At 35.2% G+C, this 19,617-nt stretch overlaps 1 protein-coding gene across 2 annotated transcripts in view; it reads left to right on the top strand.

The window, feature by feature from the left end:
* LOC150105185 (uncharacterized) overlaps positions 1 to 18,122 on the top strand; it is a 33,527-nt gene extending 15,405 nt beyond the window's left edge. The window contains exons 2-4 of one of the 2 annotated variants that reach the window (XM_090396188.1): positions 1,333 to 1,421; positions 15,456 to 15,523; positions 17,068 to 18,122. In XM_090396188.1, the coding sequence (XP_090252314.1) occupies positions 1,420 to 1,421; positions 15,456 to 15,523; positions 17,068 to 17,621 (624 nt within the window). In that variant the 5' untranslated portion in view covers positions 1,333 to 1,419 and the 3' untranslated portion in view covers positions 17,622 to 18,122. The remainder of the gene's footprint in view (positions 1 to 1,332; positions 1,422 to 15,455; positions 15,524 to 17,067) is intronic. The other variant, XM_090396189.1, reaches the window with a different exon arrangement.
* The last annotated feature ends 1,495 nt before the right edge of the window (positions 18,123 to 19,617 follow it).

The raw sequence follows: 19,617 nt of genomic DNA, 5'->3' as shown, positions 1-19,617 counted from the left end.
AGATTTGATTCCTGTCATTAACTAGAGAACGTTGTTTTAAACAGATTGCTATCAGTTGATCTTTGAAGCCATAGGTCTCCAAAAATAGTGCTAAAGGGATATTATATTTTAGAAAATGAAATTAAGTTATAAATATGTATTATATTATTATTTTACTTTTATTTAATTTCTTTAATAATGAAGTATAATAATTATTTCTTTGTTTTTAATTTTATTCAAAGACACTCTAATGTATTTTAAATCATAAAATTATTTTCAATTAAAGGAGATATCTTGCTCCAGTGTGGTGGTCGGGATAAAAATAGCTACATTGCATGAGCTACTAAAATGGGTTACCAGGGAGGGTAATAGATGGCAATGCTGTAGCCAATGAAGTTCTGAGGCTCGGCTCTTGCTGTTACACTCCTGCCGTGATCAGAGCTTTATATAGCTCAATAACACCCTATCCTTTGCTCTCTGGTCAAAAGATCCCATGGCAATCAGAGACCAAATATCTTGGGGTACTACTGGATAAGAAACTTCTTTTTAACAAGCACGTAAATTTCATTGGCTCCAAGACTTCCAAAGTAATAGCTCAGCTCTACCCAATGATCAACCACAAGAGCAACTTGAACTTACAAAATAAATTACTACTTTACCAGATGGTCATATGTCCAGTTATTATCTACGCCTCACCAGCATGGAGGCACACTTCAAGATCAAACATTTCAAAACTACAAAGAATCCAAAATAAGTGCCTAAGGATGATCCTAGACGCCTCATGGTTTATCAGAAATTCACAGATTCATCGAGAAACCGGCATTCCATCCACCTCCTCCCTTCATCGTGATCTCGCAGAAAAATTCTTCGTCAAGTTCGCATTCAAACCCGCTGATCGTACAAGCTGTCAATTACAACGAAACAGATTACTACAAATACAAAAGACCGAAGGCTATTCTACTCCCAACTGATCATAGCTAACCCAACTGTCCCCAGAGTGCGACCTTAATTGCTCACAAAACTCCCTGTCCCAAATAACTCTCATTGCAGACAAAGGGGAATATGAAAAGCGCTCGTGCTTCACCCATCCTGACAGTAACGTAAAAACGTTAATTTATTTTCAAGTAGCTGAAGTTGATAAAATGCAGTTGAAGTCTCCAATGATGAAATTTAGAATCTTGAGCAGGAACTTTTCTAGTTGTTTCATTTGAACAATTATATTTCAATCAATAAGCCAAAACCGAAAATGGCTATAGATTCAATAGTAATAATTATCTGTTTGACTATACAATAATGTTATTTCGAAACCGATCATTTTTTTTCTATTTTTACTTATTGTTCTCATCTTTGTAGATCTAAAATGGAAGTATTAAACAAACTTTGGATTTGAGGACACGCTTTAGTGATATGTTTTATCATTAGTGCTGTCAATGGTAAATAATGTAAGTTTCGATTTGTAATGTTTGCTTTGGTTATTGTTCCACCACTGATGCTATTTAGTTAACTTACCAAGTTTACTTAAAACCGTCACATTAACAGTTTCCTTTGTGTCTAGACATTGTTCTGATTGTTAATTATCAATTAAATGATGAGTCTTTGAACAAAATATTCTAAAAAAATACTGATTCCGTTGTCTTAAGTCCAACTACTGAATACTTGAATGACAACGTTGGTTATTTTTCCCTCCAAAATTCAGAATTTTAAACTCTGCAGTGTGCATATCCTCATTTTCAAGTTCTTTGATTCTCGAATACAAAATGTTATTTCGTCTTTTTCTGCTTCTGTTTCTAAGAGTGCAACCAATGTGCTTTTAGGAGATCTTCCCACCAGTTAGATAATCGTCCTCCATCTCTTCAACCTTGATCGTAATTTGACATTCACATTTGCTTTAACAGTGATGTCCTCTATAAGTGGGATCCAGTCTCAATTTATTTCTGTTTGTTGATTGTTTTGATTGCAAGTAACACGTGAGATTAAAGATATTATAATTCTATCAATATAGGGTATGAACGAATTTGGGGATGCTAAGCGAGTTGATTCTATTTCTCACTTGCCTTTTATTTGTATATTATTATTATTATTATTTTTTTTTATGTCAGTCCTGTCCATGAGATGTTATAAACTGGTAGCACACTACGTATACCATGTTGGTTCCTGTTTCAGAGAGCTAAAACAGAACTTTTCTAAAATTCTTCAGATCTCCAAAAAGCGGGACAGTAGTTTCACATAGAACGATGCCGTTCATCTTCCACTTAAAAACGTTCCCAAAAGTCAATACCCCAAATCTGTTGATCGGGTGGGAGGATGTATGTTATTCTCTCGAAGTAGGCAAGTGGCCAAAAATTATTCAAGATCCGATTGTCTACTTTCAGGTGTCTATTTAATTGTTTGCCTAATTAGTTGGGTTGCAAGCACTTAAGTGCCCGTGGCTTCCAAGTGTCCTCGGACTTCCCAACTGTAATACGAGAATAAAGCGGTTACCCCTTTGCCTCTAAGTATTCTTGTCTCTAAACTGCATGTGTTCTACTGTTTGAGGGAAGAAAAACCCGAGTTTCCGGGAGGAAAAAATTCTCTACCTGTGTATGAGACCGGCTAACTCACCTTTAGTCGAAAAAGACCAGATAAAGTTCCTCACGTTACTTACAGGAATCGAGCCCACTTCTTTCCGGCCAAAATGCTTCGTCTATACTGACTGAGCTACGGAGGCTCTCCATTTTTTGCATGTACAACAATAATTTCTTTTGCCAACCCTTTTGGACAATTAATTAAATTACAATTCCTTCCATCCATCTAGAAAGAAATTTATTATTATTATTTAATGTCGCAATGACAGCAAAGGTCATACTGAGCCATACATATAGCAGTACACAAGGTGAGACAACCACAAACATCCATGCCTAAAGTGAGATTCGAACCCGCGACCTGCTGGTTGGAGAGCGGATACGCTAATCATCAGCCAACCAGGCCTTTTTCTGTGTGTGTGTGTGTGTGTGTGTGTGTGTGTGTGTGTGTGTGTGTGTGTGTGTGTGTGTGTGTGTGTGTGTGTGTGTGTGTGTGTGTGTGTGTGTGTGTGTGTGTGTGTGTGTGTGTGTGTGTGTGTGTGTGTGTGGTCTCTAGAGATTTTCATTCATCTCATTCATTTTATGGTCTCTAGAGCAGCGTTGCCGATCATGTAACCTTCCGTCCACATATGACACTAATATATACGAAAGTTTGAAAACAATCGTGAATGAGATTCACGTAAAAATATACCCAAATATTCCGTCTGACATCACCGGTGATCCCTTTAAAGTTCTTTAATGAATGTTAAAGTAATACTAAATTATATTAAATATTATAATAATTATAATTATAATATTAAATGACAATAATATTAAATTATATTTTCCACCAATTTTAAATTAATTCTTTGCGACCTTCTTTTATTAACTTAGCCTTTTCTGCTTTCTTTATTTCCTGTTGTCTGCTTCATTGGATGATGAAGCATAACAGATGAGATTCTGTAAATAGAGGTCTTTCAAAGCTGACTGACTTATTCCTTTTATGGGTCTGATGACCTATTTTCTTCCGTTTCCATCTGATTATCTGAGCCAGATGAGGCAGAAGTTTCTATCTCTAAAAACTGAAGATCATTCTTGCTCTCTCTCTCTGATACTGTAAATTATCGCTATTATTTTTACTGCGATCACCCCTTGAATTCACTGAGGCACTTTCTTCGTCTACATGCTTTTGTTGCACAAATAATTTCTCACTAAATCTTTCGCTTTCCTTTTTCGTTCATCATATAGTTCAGAATATTGACATTACCTTTTATTTCTTCTGTACAACCAATATGCTTGTTTTTTGTTCTTCTTTAATGCTTGAGAATTTTGGCGGAGTATTATTTGTTTGTTCATCATCAGTTCTTGTTCTCGTTTTTTTCCTTTCAACGTATAATTTCTCTCTCTCTAAACGCGCATGTTTGAATATATATATATTATTATGCATTGATTAATTTTCTATTATTATGTTATGCATTCAAGCATTAATATTCTTTATTTGTGACAGAATGATATGATATCTGTATTTTCTATTATTATATTATGCATTCTTGTATTAATATTTTCTATTATTATGTTATGCGTTCTTGAATTAATATTCTTTATTTTTGTGACAGAATAATATATTAATTATTTGTGACAGAATGATATGATATCTGTATCAGTTCTTAAAAGAACTGGGCGATGGACTGAGTCCTTGACTCTTTATCCCGTCATCTGAATGAAGAATCTTAAAAGAACTGGGCGATAGACTGAGTCCTTGACTCTTTATCCCGTCATCTGAATGAAGAATATCTGTGTGGATGGGGTGTTATTGAGCTAAAAGCTCTAGTCATGGCTGGGTAACGGCAATAGCCGAGCCTCAGTTAAAACTTCATTGGCTACAGCATTGCCATTTGTTACCCTGGAAGTCCTAAAAAGGACTTAGACCAAATTTCAATGTTACCCTGGAAGTTCTAAAAAGGACTTAGACCAAATTTCATTTCAATCTGATTTCTCTTCTCCATATCTGTATCTATATCAAATTATTATTATAGATTTAATTTATATAATTTATATATATATAAATTTAAGAGGTGTATTGACATTTATTTAATTAATTAATTTATTTTCATGATTATAAAATATTATAAAATATATAATGATTTAAATATATATAAATATTAATTTTTATAGTTTTTTTATAAATAACGAGAAATTTACTATGCTGCAATGCTTGTAAACAGTATGCATTTATCTTCGAACATTTCATTGTAATGAATATAAGCCAAGTCCGAATGGCTCTCTTGAGAGTTGTTTGTAGTTATTATTATTATTATTCGTGACACCTCCAAGGAGTCCGAAGACTCATCGCGGGAGGACACCTACAACTGTCTCAACTACTACACCGAACCTCTACTACGAATCATCTCCATCAACGCCATCTACCGCCCACCTCTACCTCCACCACTACCACAACTAGTATTTTTTTGTCTGTAAATTGCGTGTGTTTTGTGCAGCATCATTTCACTTCGTACTAATTTTGGTATGTTTGCCTCATAGAGAAAGTCTGAGAGAATTAATTGAACTTTCCTCGCATTTCTAAGTTGTCTGATTTGTAAATAGTATATTGCGACTCGATCTATTATGCATTCTTGCATTTAATACTTTTCTAATTATGATTAATCCGAAATCGGTCATCAATGCATCTGTTGTAATTCGAGATTCAAATAATAATCTTCCTCTTTAAATAATTCTTTCTAGTTATTACTTATAAAGAGTGTCCGCTGATATTTTTTAAATGGTGCATTATCCTGTTGGAATATCATTTGTTGAAACAATTGCTTCTACGCATTATCATAAAATTTATTTTTATTTTTATTTTTTGAAGACTTTCTGCGCATGAGCATAAAATTGATTTCTTTCTTTGTTTTTTGAAGACTTTCTGCGCATGAGCATAAAAGAGTCGTTTTTTTTTTTTTTTTTTTCTGGTGCAATTCTATGGGGATTGATTTCCTGTTTTAGTTGCTAGGAATCGATTTCCTGATATTGAATAAGAAGATAAGAGTAAAAGTATTATTAAATATAAGATAGTTGTAAGTAGAATTTGTTTTATATATTTTCCGAATTCAATATTAAGAACTGCACTAAAGTTTTAAATTTTGATATTCTAATAGTACTTTCGAAAGTTTCGAAGCCTTTGACCTTTAAAAAGATAAACTCCTCTCATGCTTTATTATAAAATAATAACGAATATTTATGTTTATTTTTTTTTCATAATAATTTTCGTCAAACTGGAAAGGTTTTTCATAAATCATTCATTTGCATAGGTACAAAAGCATTCATTACCGCTTTTAGTGTAATGAACATACTTCGTTCTTAAGAGTATTTTTGTAACGATACCCAACGTTAGCCTTAAGAATAATTTTGCCCATCTTCACACAGGATATAAGCTTCATTGATTTCTTAAGTGCTTTTTTATTGTTTTCTGAATTAACAGTTCATTAAATTGTTCATTTAAAGTATAAAACTCATTTTCATGTTTATTAATAAAATAGAAATTATGAATATAAGTGTATATTAACAAAGAATTCATGTATTTTCTTTGAGCTTGCTAATTACACCAAGTTTTAACTCATAAGTGAAATTTATATATAATTTTTCCTTTATGCGGTGATTGATTCATTCAATCCAATACCCTTGGAGGGTAATGGATGGCAATGCTGTACCAATGAAGTTTAACTGAGGTTCGGCTGTTGCTGTTACCCCCTTGGGTGATGAGATTCGAGGGTTTTTGCCTTAAGGGAGCAATTTGAGTCTCCGGGGAGAGTTTTCTCCGGCACGGCCCGCTGAGGGGCTTTGTCGGTGAATTAAATTATTTTCCTCGGAATTTGAGCGGTTCTGCTCGGTGGTGGCGTGTGGGTGGAAGGCCATCACTGAGTGGAGCCAACGCTGAGATGGACGGTCTTTCGCCCACGAATGAGTGGGCGAAAGACCGTCCGTTTCGTCTGTGATTTTCCCGTACGAGGCGTTGCACCATTTGCTCGTTTACTTACCATTCTTCTTTGCACTTTCGTGGACAGACGGCGATATCACCTTTTTGAAGAAACCACAACAAGTAATCGATGTTCTCTTATGAAAACTACTGAATGCATTGTCGCATAGATGAACTTTATTGTATGCAGGAAAGCTGCTTAACTCTATTTCCACAGATAACACACGGCAAAGTCGCATTCCGTTTACAGATGCAAACAGTTTTGAATATCCTCAAGGCACAGTCACGTGCTAATAGAAGTTCTTAATAGAAAAAAATCCAACTTCAAATAGGCTCTCAAGTTATCATACTTAGTGTTACAGATAGATAAAGGTTAGATAATCTGGTCCCCTTTTTTCTAGAGAACAAACACGGAACTGTTCCAGACCGCTACAGGTCTCTAGTAAACACACAACACGGTTGGAGTGTTCAAAGATTATTTTTATTTGCGAAACAGTGTCATCAATTTGCAACTTAATATCAAACGATTCATCCACCCACAAACAAAACTTTATGCCTTGTGTTGCTTGTATCTTGAGTGCCATTTGATGCGTTACGTTTTAGCTATTTTGTTACCATCTCGCATGTCGAGTTTGCTTCGAATTTAAATCTCGCAAGATTATGTTTTAGATAAAATACACTGAATTGAAGGAAACCATAATCGACTGAGGTTCATTTCTTCGATCAGCTAAAACTAAAAGTTATAATTCCTAAAACGAAAACTATATTTTAATTAATCTCTGTGGAGTTGTGCTTAAGTCTCATTTTATATCAGATATGTAATAATTAAAGTTGTTAAATGGGTCTGAGTATGCCAGATCAGTTTACATTAGTTGCAATGCAGTTACTTCCGCTTCTATTACCTCTAATGAAACGTTTTTTAGGTTGTAAAATGCCTGAAGACGCACTTAAATAAATTAATTTACTGGCGATGGATTTCTAATTAGCTGGGCCAATGATTAATTGCTAGTAATTACTAATTAGGGCTGTAAATGAAATTAACATGTTTGGATTTCATTCCTCACTCAAAGTTTTTTAAAAAAATGTTGTTTTCAGACATAACGCGGACTTTGGTATGTTTTTTTTTTGAACTCTCATACTCGAAGTGTCTTTAAACTATCTATTGACAGAAGCATCCTTTCAGAAATCAGTTCTTAAAAATATGGTCATAGAATCAAGCGTCTGGGTTACTGTTTACAGAAAAACATTGATTATCCGGGGTTCAGTTATCCGTGTGGTGGGATTAACGTGGTTCTCTGTAGTATGAAATTTGTATGTTTAAACTTGGCCACGTCCATTTAAAACTTACTTGTCATCATTGTTATAGTTTCCCCTTCTGCCGCCAGATGGGGCAGTCAAGTGTATAATGTTACAAAGAAGACAAAAGAAAATCACGAACTTTCTATCTAAATAAGTTTTAAAATATTTAGTTTTGTATTTGCATACTACAAGAATGTTTATCTTATGTTTTTATGTATTTAACCCAATAAAATTTAATTCGTATTAACTGTGTTTTTCAATTATTCGGACTGTAGCGCTCCTCAATTATCACGGACAATTGACGTTTTACTATAATTTTATTGTCTAGAAAGTTTTCTAATTTTAATCAAGTAAAAGAACTTATGACAATTTACAGCACGTAGTGGAAATGGTCAATATCAATTTACAGACCACCAATTTCTTTATAGTCCTTATAAGGACTGGCTTAAAGGGGCGAAGCAAGAATGCTTTTCATATTTCCCGTTATCTGTAGAGGACATTGTAGGGATAAGGTGTTATTGAGCTATTAAAGCTCTGATCATGGCAGGAGGGTAACAGCAATAGCCGAGCCTCAGTTAGAACTTCATTGGCTACAGCATTGCCATCCATTACCCTCCAAGGGTATTGGATTGAATGAATCAATCACCGCATCTCACGGCCCAACTTCATCTCCAAACGAAAACCTTTAGAAGAAAGATAAATTTTACTTTATGGTGTACTAACTTTAATCTTATTTATTGGAGGTATAAAATGTATTGCAATAATTTTTTATTAGTTTTATTTTTTTATTTTAGTTTGTAACTATAATTTTTAGAATTTACAGTTAAGATCTATTTTCTGATATGTTTTAACCTCAGTGCTTGTACCCTGACGATGCCAACGGCCTAAGTTTGGTGAAACTAGTCGGTATTAAAATACTTATCCGTTTACACTGGATCAATGCTCCCAAATAGTTATTATCATTAGTTCTGTGATCAAGAAAATACACGCTCATTATGAATTTTTTTTATTAGTTTCTGGATAAAAATAAAAACTGAAAATATTTTTATTTATTTTGCGTTTATTAATAAAAGCCCATCTGCTGTACTAATATGCTATACGTCTACAGCCTTTAGTGAGTGAAAGTAAAAATAAAAATAAAATCTAATAATGAGCCAAACAAATACAATAATTCAATCAATTATGATTAAGTAAGCTTCCCGGTAAATTGAGAGCCTATAGTAATTTTAAGTGTCTATTCGACTCTGTAAAATCTTTAGTCTTTGCCTCTATAATTTACTGATGATTTATAATATATTAATAACATGATTTCTTTTATATTTCTGTATTAAAATTCTTTTTGCTAATTTATGAGATAATAAGTACATTCCTCCCTTAGAATTGCGAACGAGTGAGTTTTGGAATCGTGAATGAGAATGGGAATTGGAATTGTGGGAGTTTTTCTTTCACCTAGTTTTCACGATGGTTAGGCGACGGATTTGACTGGAAGGATTTTGTCGATTGGATTCGTTCAGCGCAAAGTAAAGTTCTTAAATCACAGTTGATTTAATTTAAATCATTGCTGCTACTTCGAGCATTTTGGCAACGCTCGGTTTTGCTGGCAGTCCTTTGCTGCTGCGGGATTCTCTCCGCGGGTAGACCACTGATTGGGTCTACGGGACTTTTACGCGGACTTAAGCTTAAACAGTGCTTTTACATCTTATTTTCTCAAAATGAGTGAAGTTAACGCTGACGCCCTGATAGAGTCATTTAACAGAGGGGTAGCCATAAACATACTTAAAAAGATTCTTAAAAAATTTGAAATCAATTTTTTACTCTATGTCGGGGGACGACGAAGAGGGTGACGACAATGCTCCACACAGAAGAGAAGCTGAACTTGGTGATCTGAACTACCAAAAGAGGATGGAATGGAAGAAGATGGCCCAGTTTCGGGTCCCTCTTCCATCACTAGAGAAAAGGTATCTCCGATCATACTCCGCGAAAAACAAAGATGGATTTCTCTTAGGACCACCATGCCCAATCTAAAGATCTCTTATGTCATTGGCGGCATCAAGATACAGCCCACCACAGTGATGGACTACCGAAAACTGACAGGAGAAATGAATGCCAGAGTCATTGAGTATCATACCATCTCGCTCGGCTCAGAGAAAAATCTGAAGGTGGTGCTCCGAGGAGTGTCTGAAGACGTATCCACAGAAGAAGTGGCTGCTGATCTACGTCATCAGGACCTGCCACCCATCAAGGTCAGCAGAATGACCAAAACAGACAAGACTCCGATGCCACTAGTATTAGTTGAGATCCATCAATCTTACAAACAGATTTATGACTTGACGTCAATCTGTGGACTTAAAATCAGCCCAGAACCCTTAAGAAAAAGTGCTTCAACAGGTCAGTGCCACAGATGTCAAAAATTTGGCCACGCCCAGAAAATGTGTAAGGCTGAATTTAAATGTCTAAAATGCGGGAACAGCCACCCAACCAATAGCTGTACAAAGCCGTAAACCACCCCGGCTAAATGTGCCAACTGCGGTAGCCCACACTGCCAACTACAGAGGATGCATTCAAAACCCCCAAAAATAGAAGATCGGAGATAGACAAACAATCTTCCTCCCCCCCCAGTAGATCCACTCCAGAGGTCTCAGCTCTACAGCCTCTCAATGACCAGCAAAAATGGTCAGAAGCCCATTTGCCGCAGCCAGAGGCCTTTAAAAGAACAACTCAACGACATATGCGGATGTAGTTCGTTTTACACATATAACTCAGGATGAGCCAGTACCAGACAAACCTGACAGCTATCATCACCTCTTCTCTCGCAAATATGCTACTAGACTTCAGCAGATCCAACCCTACACCATCCTCTACTAAAAGATTCCTAAAGGATACACAAACCATCCTCACAGCGCTCATTCATGAACAGGAATAAACTAAATCCAGATTCTCTGCAGATTATCACCTGGAACGCAAACGGCTTCGGAAATAAGGTCTTGGAGCTCCAAGAGTTCACCCAAAGTCATCAGCCGAATGTAGTTTTGATAAGTGAAACGCATATAAGATCATCGAACAACTCCAAAATCACCGGATATCATCTGTACAGAACTGACAGGGTGACTCACAGAGGCGGCTGCACTGCCATTTTCATCAAGAATTACATTAGTCGTCACTCTGTAAATAACCCACCTACCACTAATTTTGAGGTTACAGGTCATACTACTGAGCTGGTAGACTAAAAATCTATTCAGCGTACAATCCTCCATTAAAATCATTTGGATTTGGACGCCATCGTTGGCATCAGAAAGTCTGTCATCATTGCCGGTGACGTAAACGCCAAGCATCCCGCCTGGAACAGTCGAACTACCAACAGGAATGGTCACATACTTCCTAACTATACAGGATCCAACAATACGGTTGTGGCAGGTCCCACTGAATGTACTCATCATAATACGTATGGCACTGCCGATGTCTTCGTCACTGTCATACTGCAGAATGTGAGACTCCAATACAGTTTAGTGACACTAAATTATCTTTCATCTGATCATAATCCAATACTGCTACAGTTGGGAAACCAAGAAAAACTGTCTCCCCACCAACACTCATTCATATCATGGGAAAGGTTGTCCCAAGTACTTCCGAAATATATTGTCCTGTTCCGCTAATAAAATCCAAAGAAGAAATTTAAACAGCTGTTAAAAACCTGACCCAACAAATTAACACAGCCTTTACAGCAGTCATTACTTCCACAACTGCCCTCAGGCCCAATCACTTGCCAGAAGATATCATGAACCTGATCAAGGAGTGAAAGAAGGCTAGAAAAAGGTTTCATAATACCCGCGCACCACAAGACAAACGAATCTTGAATGGGTTCAATTCTGCAGTGAGAGATGCCCTTAAAACACATAGAAGTCAATTTTGGGAAGAAAGATTGACTTCTATCTCTCCTGACAATCACTCCATTTGGAATCTAATCAGAAAGATCAAAAACAAAAACAAACAAATCTCTTCTCTCTCCAAACAGATCTAGGCCTCATCCACACCGTTACAGATAAAGCCGAAGCAATAGGAGAAAACTTAGACAAGCAAAGTAAATCCTCAATGAACAGCTAGACTTCAATGATATCTACAAGATCCATCGACATGTCAGATGTTCATTAAAATCTTCTGTAACCTGCCCCAATCAAATTACACCGACATCTCCAACAGAAATATATGATATAATCAAGAAATTTAAAAAACAAAAAGGCTCCTGGACTTGATGGCATCACCAACAAGGTGATTAAGGTGTTGCCTCGTATAGCTATTGCGCATCTCACCAACATAATTAATTCCATACTCCATTTTAAACATTTCTCTTGCTGTTGGAAGGTGGCGGATATAATTCCAATCCATAAGACTGGAAAAGATCCACACCTGCCTGAAAATTATCTGCCAATCAACCTCATCTGAAATTTGGGTAAAATCGCAGAAAACGTTATTCTTACCAGTCTCCAAGCCTCCTTACACAAGTTAAGCATTCTTCCTAAAGAGCAGTTTGGATTTCTTCAATTCCATAGTACCACCCAACAGATACATAGACTAGCACTGGGGCTGTTTTCCTTGACATAGCCAGTGCATTTGATAAAATTTGGCATTTCGGATTACTGCATAAACTGATCTCAACTGGAATACCATTGGAAATGGTTCACCTAATTAAATCATACCTTTTTGACAGGTGCAAATCAAGATCAACGGTACAGTATCAGCACAGAAACGTATGGTGGCTGGAGTCCTACAAGGATCCTTACTAGAACAATTCCGTTTTCCATATATGTATAATGTCTCCCGCACAATCCATTGTCATCTATCATGGACCTGTACGTGGATGATACAGCAATATTAACGAAATCTCTACAACAACATCTTGCCATCAAAAAACTGCAAGAAAACTACTACAGATTGAAAAATGGGTCTCCAAATGGAGACTGTAAGTGAATCCCTAGAAGAGCATAACCATGCTATTCACCAGAAAACGGATGCTTCCTAAAGGGGACATCTTCCTGTTTAACAAAAAATCCCATGGCAAACAGAAGTCAAATCCCTTGATGTACTACTGGACAGAAGGCTAACTTTCAGTTGCCATATCAATGCTCTCTGTGTAAAGGCATAAAACGCCATTGCTCAACTCTATCCTCTAATCAACAGGAACAGTAGACTAAACACCAGAATCAAACTACTTATCTACAAACTGATGGTTCGTCCTATACTCACTTGCGCTTCTCCGGCTTGGAGCCATACCGTTGATACTAATATTCCCAAGTTACAAACGAGTGCAAAATAAATGTCTACGAATGATCCTAAACGCTCCATGGTTCATAAGAAATGTGCAACTCCATCGAGACACAGATATCCCCTATATTTACACTTTCCTGCAAACTATAGCAACAAAGTTCTTTTCAAAAGCATCTGTACACCTCAACAAAGTGGTTCAACTAGCTGCAAATTACGAAGCAACGGATTACTTCAAACATAAAAGGCCAAAAGCCATCTTAAACTCCAATTCTGATGTTTAATCTCCAAGCCAGGTCAGGGCGAGCAAAATAAATTTTTCCACTCACTGTTTCCCTATCAGATAGCGGGGAGTAAGAAAAGCATTTTACTTCACCCTTTATGTCAGAAATGTTAATCGTTAATCCTTAGAAATTGCTTATAGATTCGTAAGCTCTGAACCGATGATTCAAAATATCTGATTTATACGATTGCATTGGTAAAAACACAGCATCATCTAAATCAACCGTAATCAACATTATCAGGTCATGGAAATGAGCAAAGAAATGCATATTGAGACAGAAGAAATTGCAATCAGCAAAGCATAGCTACACTGGTGTAGCCTCTTTACTGGTGTAAAGAACATCATGAGCGGTTCCGTCGAGATGGAATATGGTATAGCGAACGATGACTAATCGTAATTTTTCTGATCGGATGGGAGAATGCTGCTGTGATGGATATTTCAATGACGCTTTGTAACCATGTACCTAAGCTGAAGCGTAAAATCCTGTAGTTGTCTACTAGCATGGACTAAGGGAAGACGAATTGACGGTAAATAAATGTAACACTTATACGGAAAATGCATTGCTTCCAACGCTCGTTCATATGTTAAGGTAAAGCCGTCTCTCAAATTCGGACGATCCCTAAGCCACTCAATCGTGGGCAAAAGACCGTCCATCTCAGCGTTGGCTCCACTCAGTGATGGCCTTCCACCTACCACCGAGCAGAACCGCTCATATTTTCCGAAGAAAAGGATTCACCGACAAAGCCCCTCACCGGAGAACACTTTCCCCGGAGACTCAAATTGCTCCCTTAATACTTTCATTGCCAAGCTGAAAATTGGAATTTCGTGTGGTGGCCAATTTTTTTTTATTTAGTTAGCGACGTCCACGCGATAACGCGTGATCGGCCGTTCGGTGATAACTCGTATCGCGCGATATCGCGTGATTGGCAATGAACGTGTTAAGGCAAAAACCTTAAGTGTGCGAACTCAAATTGTCGAATCTCTGCGACCAGAGGGTAACAGCAACAGCTGAGCCTCAATTAAACTTCATTGGTACAGCATTGTCATCCATTACCCTCCAAGGCTATTAATCACCGCACTCGTTCAAGGCAATTCGTCCAAGCAGGCACAACTAACCGAACCAAACGATTAGCACTTGAAGAATCTCAATCTCAACTTTTCTTGTAAGAGACATTTAAAAAAAAATGGTGTGTTAAATTTAAAACCAATTAAGTTTAAAAAGATTGAAAATATTTTAAGATTTAAAAATATTATAAATTTAATAAATTTTAATATGTAATATTATAAAAAATTATTTTGAATAAAGAGTCTGAATGAAAAAAAGTCATTCTCTGTGTTCATACTCGCTGTAATAAAATGACACTTAAAAAAATTAACAAGTGTATCATGGAGGAATAACAATTATGAAATAAAATCATTATTTACACATCAAGGAATAAATCTTGAACTCTTAAGTGTGCAGATGTTTGCATTATTTTATGGTTATAGAAAAATAATAGAGCGATAGTATAGGAAACAGGGGGGGAAGGACAAGAATATGACAGAAAAAAAAATGGGAATTTTGATTTTTCTTGTGTTTTTCTTAAAATCAATTGGACTTTTTTATTTCACATATTGCAGGCGTTGCTTCAGTACTGCACGATGCCAATAATAATAATAATAATAATAGTAATAATAATTTTTATTAAAGTTTTCTTTCCTTTAAGAAGGAATCTTTCATTTGACCACTGTTTCGAATGATCAGATAATCTAGAAGCGCACTCTAACGACCAAAACTGGAACTAACGAAACTCAATGTTCCCAATGGAATTCAAGCCCACAGCATGTTGGACAAAGAGTGGATACGCTGCTATTTCGGCGAACACGGCCGATTAGCTCAATGACTTTCAATCATTTCAATCATAATACTAATTGTTTTGATGCATTTTTACAGAGACATAAAACATAGCGTAATTGTTCCTAAGCCTTTCACTATGCCACTTTACTCAGTCAGAATTAAGTAGAATTATTCTTAGTGAAATATATTCTGAAAACTCATGCAATCTCCTACGTAATTAGGAAGGTTGCTTTTTTTTGGCATCTAGTATGAATAGTTATTCTTTTTTCTTCTTCTTCTTTTTAGGGTAATCATGAATCTGCTGGTCTGGTTTTCCTTTGTAACAATACTAATAGTGAGCTATGCTAATGCAGGTAAGTTTCTCTCAACTGTTGCATTTCTGTGTAGTTTTTGATCTCTTAATTGTTTATTTCACGTAGTAAAAATTATTAATTCCAATGTTTTGGTGCTGAGTTTACTTTGTTCCTACATAGCGAATTATGTTTAAATGAAGTTACACCATTTCGGAACTCTTCATGTCAAATGTATCACCGAGATGTGACCTAATCTCCCGCTTCTCCGCACGCTCCAAATCAAATAAATAAAGAATCAATATAGCTTTCTTTAAAATTTTCAGATATATTATTTCTATTAAAAATCATTTAATAATTTATCAAAGAAACATTTTTTTAAAAAATCGATGCTACCATATATTAAAGCATGAAATAAAAATTATTCGAATATTAAACAGTCACAACTATGATATCACAGTTGTCATAGTCAAATATCAGAAAATAAATTATTTTATTATACACAGACCGAGATATAAATAAATTGCGCGGTTGGATCGCTTTAAGTTCGCGCGGTAAAACATATTGGGAAACGCTAATTGAAACTAACCGCAGGGGCGGCTCGTACATAGGCACTGCGGAACTGTAGCACCCCCGATTTTTCTCGATATATAAATATATTTATTAATTTATTTATATTTGCTTGTAATATTTAATTTTATCAGCAACCATCCTATACGATTCTCTTATTTTGTATAAAAAATAATAAAAATCCATCTTGTAGCACTTAGGAGGGCGCTAGCAGCACTGTGTTTACCACAGTATCATATTGCTACGCGCGCAAGCATATGCACGTCACAGTGAGATGCGAGCTATTAGCGTAATGCGGCATTGTCCGTCGCGCAATTCCACTGTTGTTTATATGCAGTTTGCGCCAGTAGTCGAGTGTTCGTAGTGCTTATCGTGTTTACTCCGTTTCTTTAAATATTTCGACATTACAATTAAAGGCATAACATTTGTTATAATTTTTATTTTAGAACATTATTGGGGTTATGATAATGGATTTTATTTTAAAGTAATTTTGAATTATACCAAACTGTATAATTTTATCGATAATAAACAATACTTTTTCATGTTTAATTTTTGTTTTTACCATAATTTTGATATTTTATCCAAACACGTATACACTGTACTTACAGTGTGTATGTATATTTCGAAAGTTGTAACACGTTCACGATTTCAAGCCACGAGCCGCCCCTCACCAACTGTACGAAGGCACATAATTGCCTGAATTATTATCTTTCTTAAAATCTGACTATTCGTTAAATTAATCAAAACGTCATTTGTTTCACAACCAATCTGGAAATAAAGAAACACGAAATCCATATTTCAGCTAACTACCTCTGATATATGATTCATGACGTCATTGCAAAGAGATTTTTTTTTTTTCCAACCTCATCATCCTGTCTAGTATTTCAGCTAAGAAACTAATTGTATTTTTAAGTTTAGCTCATCCTTGGTTACCATATTTTCCTCTTTTTTTTTAAATTATAGAACCAACCCAGGATGAGCAGCAAATTGTATAAGTTTTCGACAGTGTCTGACTTCTTTCTGTTCTTTCTTTACAGATATCCAAAGTGCCAACAATTACATAGATGACGTTCTACAACAACTTCGAGAAGACGGAAAGCTTCAGAAGAAAGTCGAACCCTTTCATATGAAGCCAACCAAGAACGTGTACATGAGACTCTGGAATGGAACCATCAGTGGATTGTCTGGCCTGACAAGGGCAGAAAACATCACCATGCAAAATACCTCCACAAATAACCTCAGAATGTCCGTGATTTTCGAAATCGAAGGGGTCAAAAGTCGAGCGAACTACAAGACTAAGAAACTGTTTTCTTTTAAGGGAAAAATTTTAGCGATAGTCGACAGGATAATCGTAAATTCCACTCTGTTGGTCACAGACGAAAAGGTAACATTGGAGCGCTTTAGGGCTACTCAGTTTTTGGATTTTAAAATTACAAAAATCATCGGTGTTCCGAAAGATATGCAGTGGACGAAACCCATGATTATCAACTATTACAGTCTTCAATCGAAAAAGGCCATGATTCATACTTTGGAAAAGATTGTAAGAGGAAGACTGGAGAGATTACTCTCTAAATCCAGACTTTCAGTGTGATTAACCGGTGATGTCATTCAAATTGTCTTCCACTTTTGTTTGTTTATTTAGCAAAAAAAAAAAATATTTCTTTGCCAGGGGAATTGGAAAATTGTTTCGTCCAAAAGATGCAGTAATTAGCTAAGTTAAAGTCTGTTAGAAGATGACATCAAATAAGAGACTAATACAAGCTGATAAGATACATTTAAATGCTACTGTGATAAATATAGAAAAATGTAGAACTGCTTTTCTATTCTTTTGGTTTTTTTTTTTTTATAACCTGGTTTTTGTTATTTGTGCTGTTTACGCAGTTGAATAAATATAGTTGGAATCAATTTATTTCAATTTACAAGGAAATGAATGAAGATCTATTTCCTAATTTTCGGAGCCCCTCTTATTTTCAATGGAAATGAATAAGATCAGGTTATTGCTAGTTGTCCACATTGTCAAATAATAGAGCATGATGACTGTTAATGCAAGATCTCTGAATAAAGTGGTATGTCTAATATATTTTCTTTATAAGCCAATAATAATAAAAGAAATATAAAAGTTAATAGAATTTTAATATCTTTAAAAAAATATATTAAAATTCTATTAACTTTTATATTTCTTTTAAAAATTTCATTTATTTTTAATATTTGAAAAGTAAACACCATGTTAAAATATATAAAAACTAAATTCAACTTTTTGTGATTTTAATCGTATTAGTCATACAATCTGCGATAAGAAATTTGTATAAAAATTTGATATCAGAAATTCTGAAGTTTATGTAAATATGAATAATAAAATTGTATTGTTTGAGTGATTCCTCTGCGATTACAGCCTTTTTTTTTTCCCTGAGAAAATTGATATTAATGATGAGTGTCAATAGACATATTTTGTTTAAAATTTCGTTCAGAATTTTAAATTAGTGGAAAAAATAATTATAAAATAAGGGAGACAAAAATATAAAAAATAAAAAAGGTAATCAAAATTTAAAATAAAGTGCATCGTACTTTGTTATAAATTTTGATTTTTAAATATACCCCAGGGGATTCGCGTACTAAATGTTGGGAAACACTGACTGATCTAGACGATATACAAGCAACACATAAAATTTAGTTATTATTGTCCTACGAAATATAATTTTAATTTCTATTTTTTATTATTGAAATAATTGTGATAATAAGTGATCGTGTATGAAATTATATTTTGCCTTTCAAATACATTTAAAGTTTATTATCATTATTATTATTGAGCTACCTCCGTGGAGTCCACAGATTCAAGTCGGGAGGTCCAGGTCACCAGATCTCTGCACAATGTTTCAGACGGGGACCGTATCAAGGCCCTATAAAGAGGAATGGTGATTTTATCTCTGCTGGTTAGTGTATTCTGTAATAACTAGGTAATCTTATGAGATATTTTATTTTAGCCACCTTTTGCAATATGCCCATTAATTTTAATCCAGAGTCCACTAGCACTTCCAAATCACTAGTCTCTGTAATTTTTTGGAGTTCACCTCCATTAGCATAGTAAACAGCTGATAATCTTTTCATCCTAAATTGCATAACCTTATACTTTGCCACATTAACTTGATGTGGTGACTTTATCTCTGCTGGTTAGTGTATTCAGTAATAACTAGGTAATCTTATTGAATATTTTATTTTAGCCACTTTTGCAATATGCCCATTAACTTTAATCCAGAGTCCACTAGCATCGCCAAATCACTAGTCTCTGTAATTGTTTGGAGTTCACCTCCATCAGCGTAGTAAACAGCTGATAATTTTTTCATCACAAATTGCATAACCTTATATATTAATTAACTTGACATAAGTCATCCTGCAAGATCTTCTCATCAATTCTTATTAACTATTGTCCTACCCAGTTTTACATCACTAGAAGAACACATACTATATCCATGTCCATGAAAGATTTTACATCACTAGAAGAAGAACATATACCATATCCATGAAATATATAAATGTATTTTCCTTACTTAGCTTATAGTCCTTATAAGGACTGGCTTAAAGGGGCGAAG

This window comes from Typopeltis vanoorti, chromosome 7 (genome assembly GCF_054136105.1).
Source record: "Typopeltis vanoorti isolate ZY-2024b chromosome 7, IOZ_Tvanoo_1.0, whole genome shotgun sequence".
Taxonomy (NCBI): domain Eukaryota; kingdom Metazoa; phylum Arthropoda; class Arachnida; order Uropygi; family Thelyphonidae; genus Typopeltis; species Typopeltis vanoorti.
Note: the sequence above shows the minus strand (reverse complement) of the source record. Positions and strands in the feature narration are given on the sequence as shown.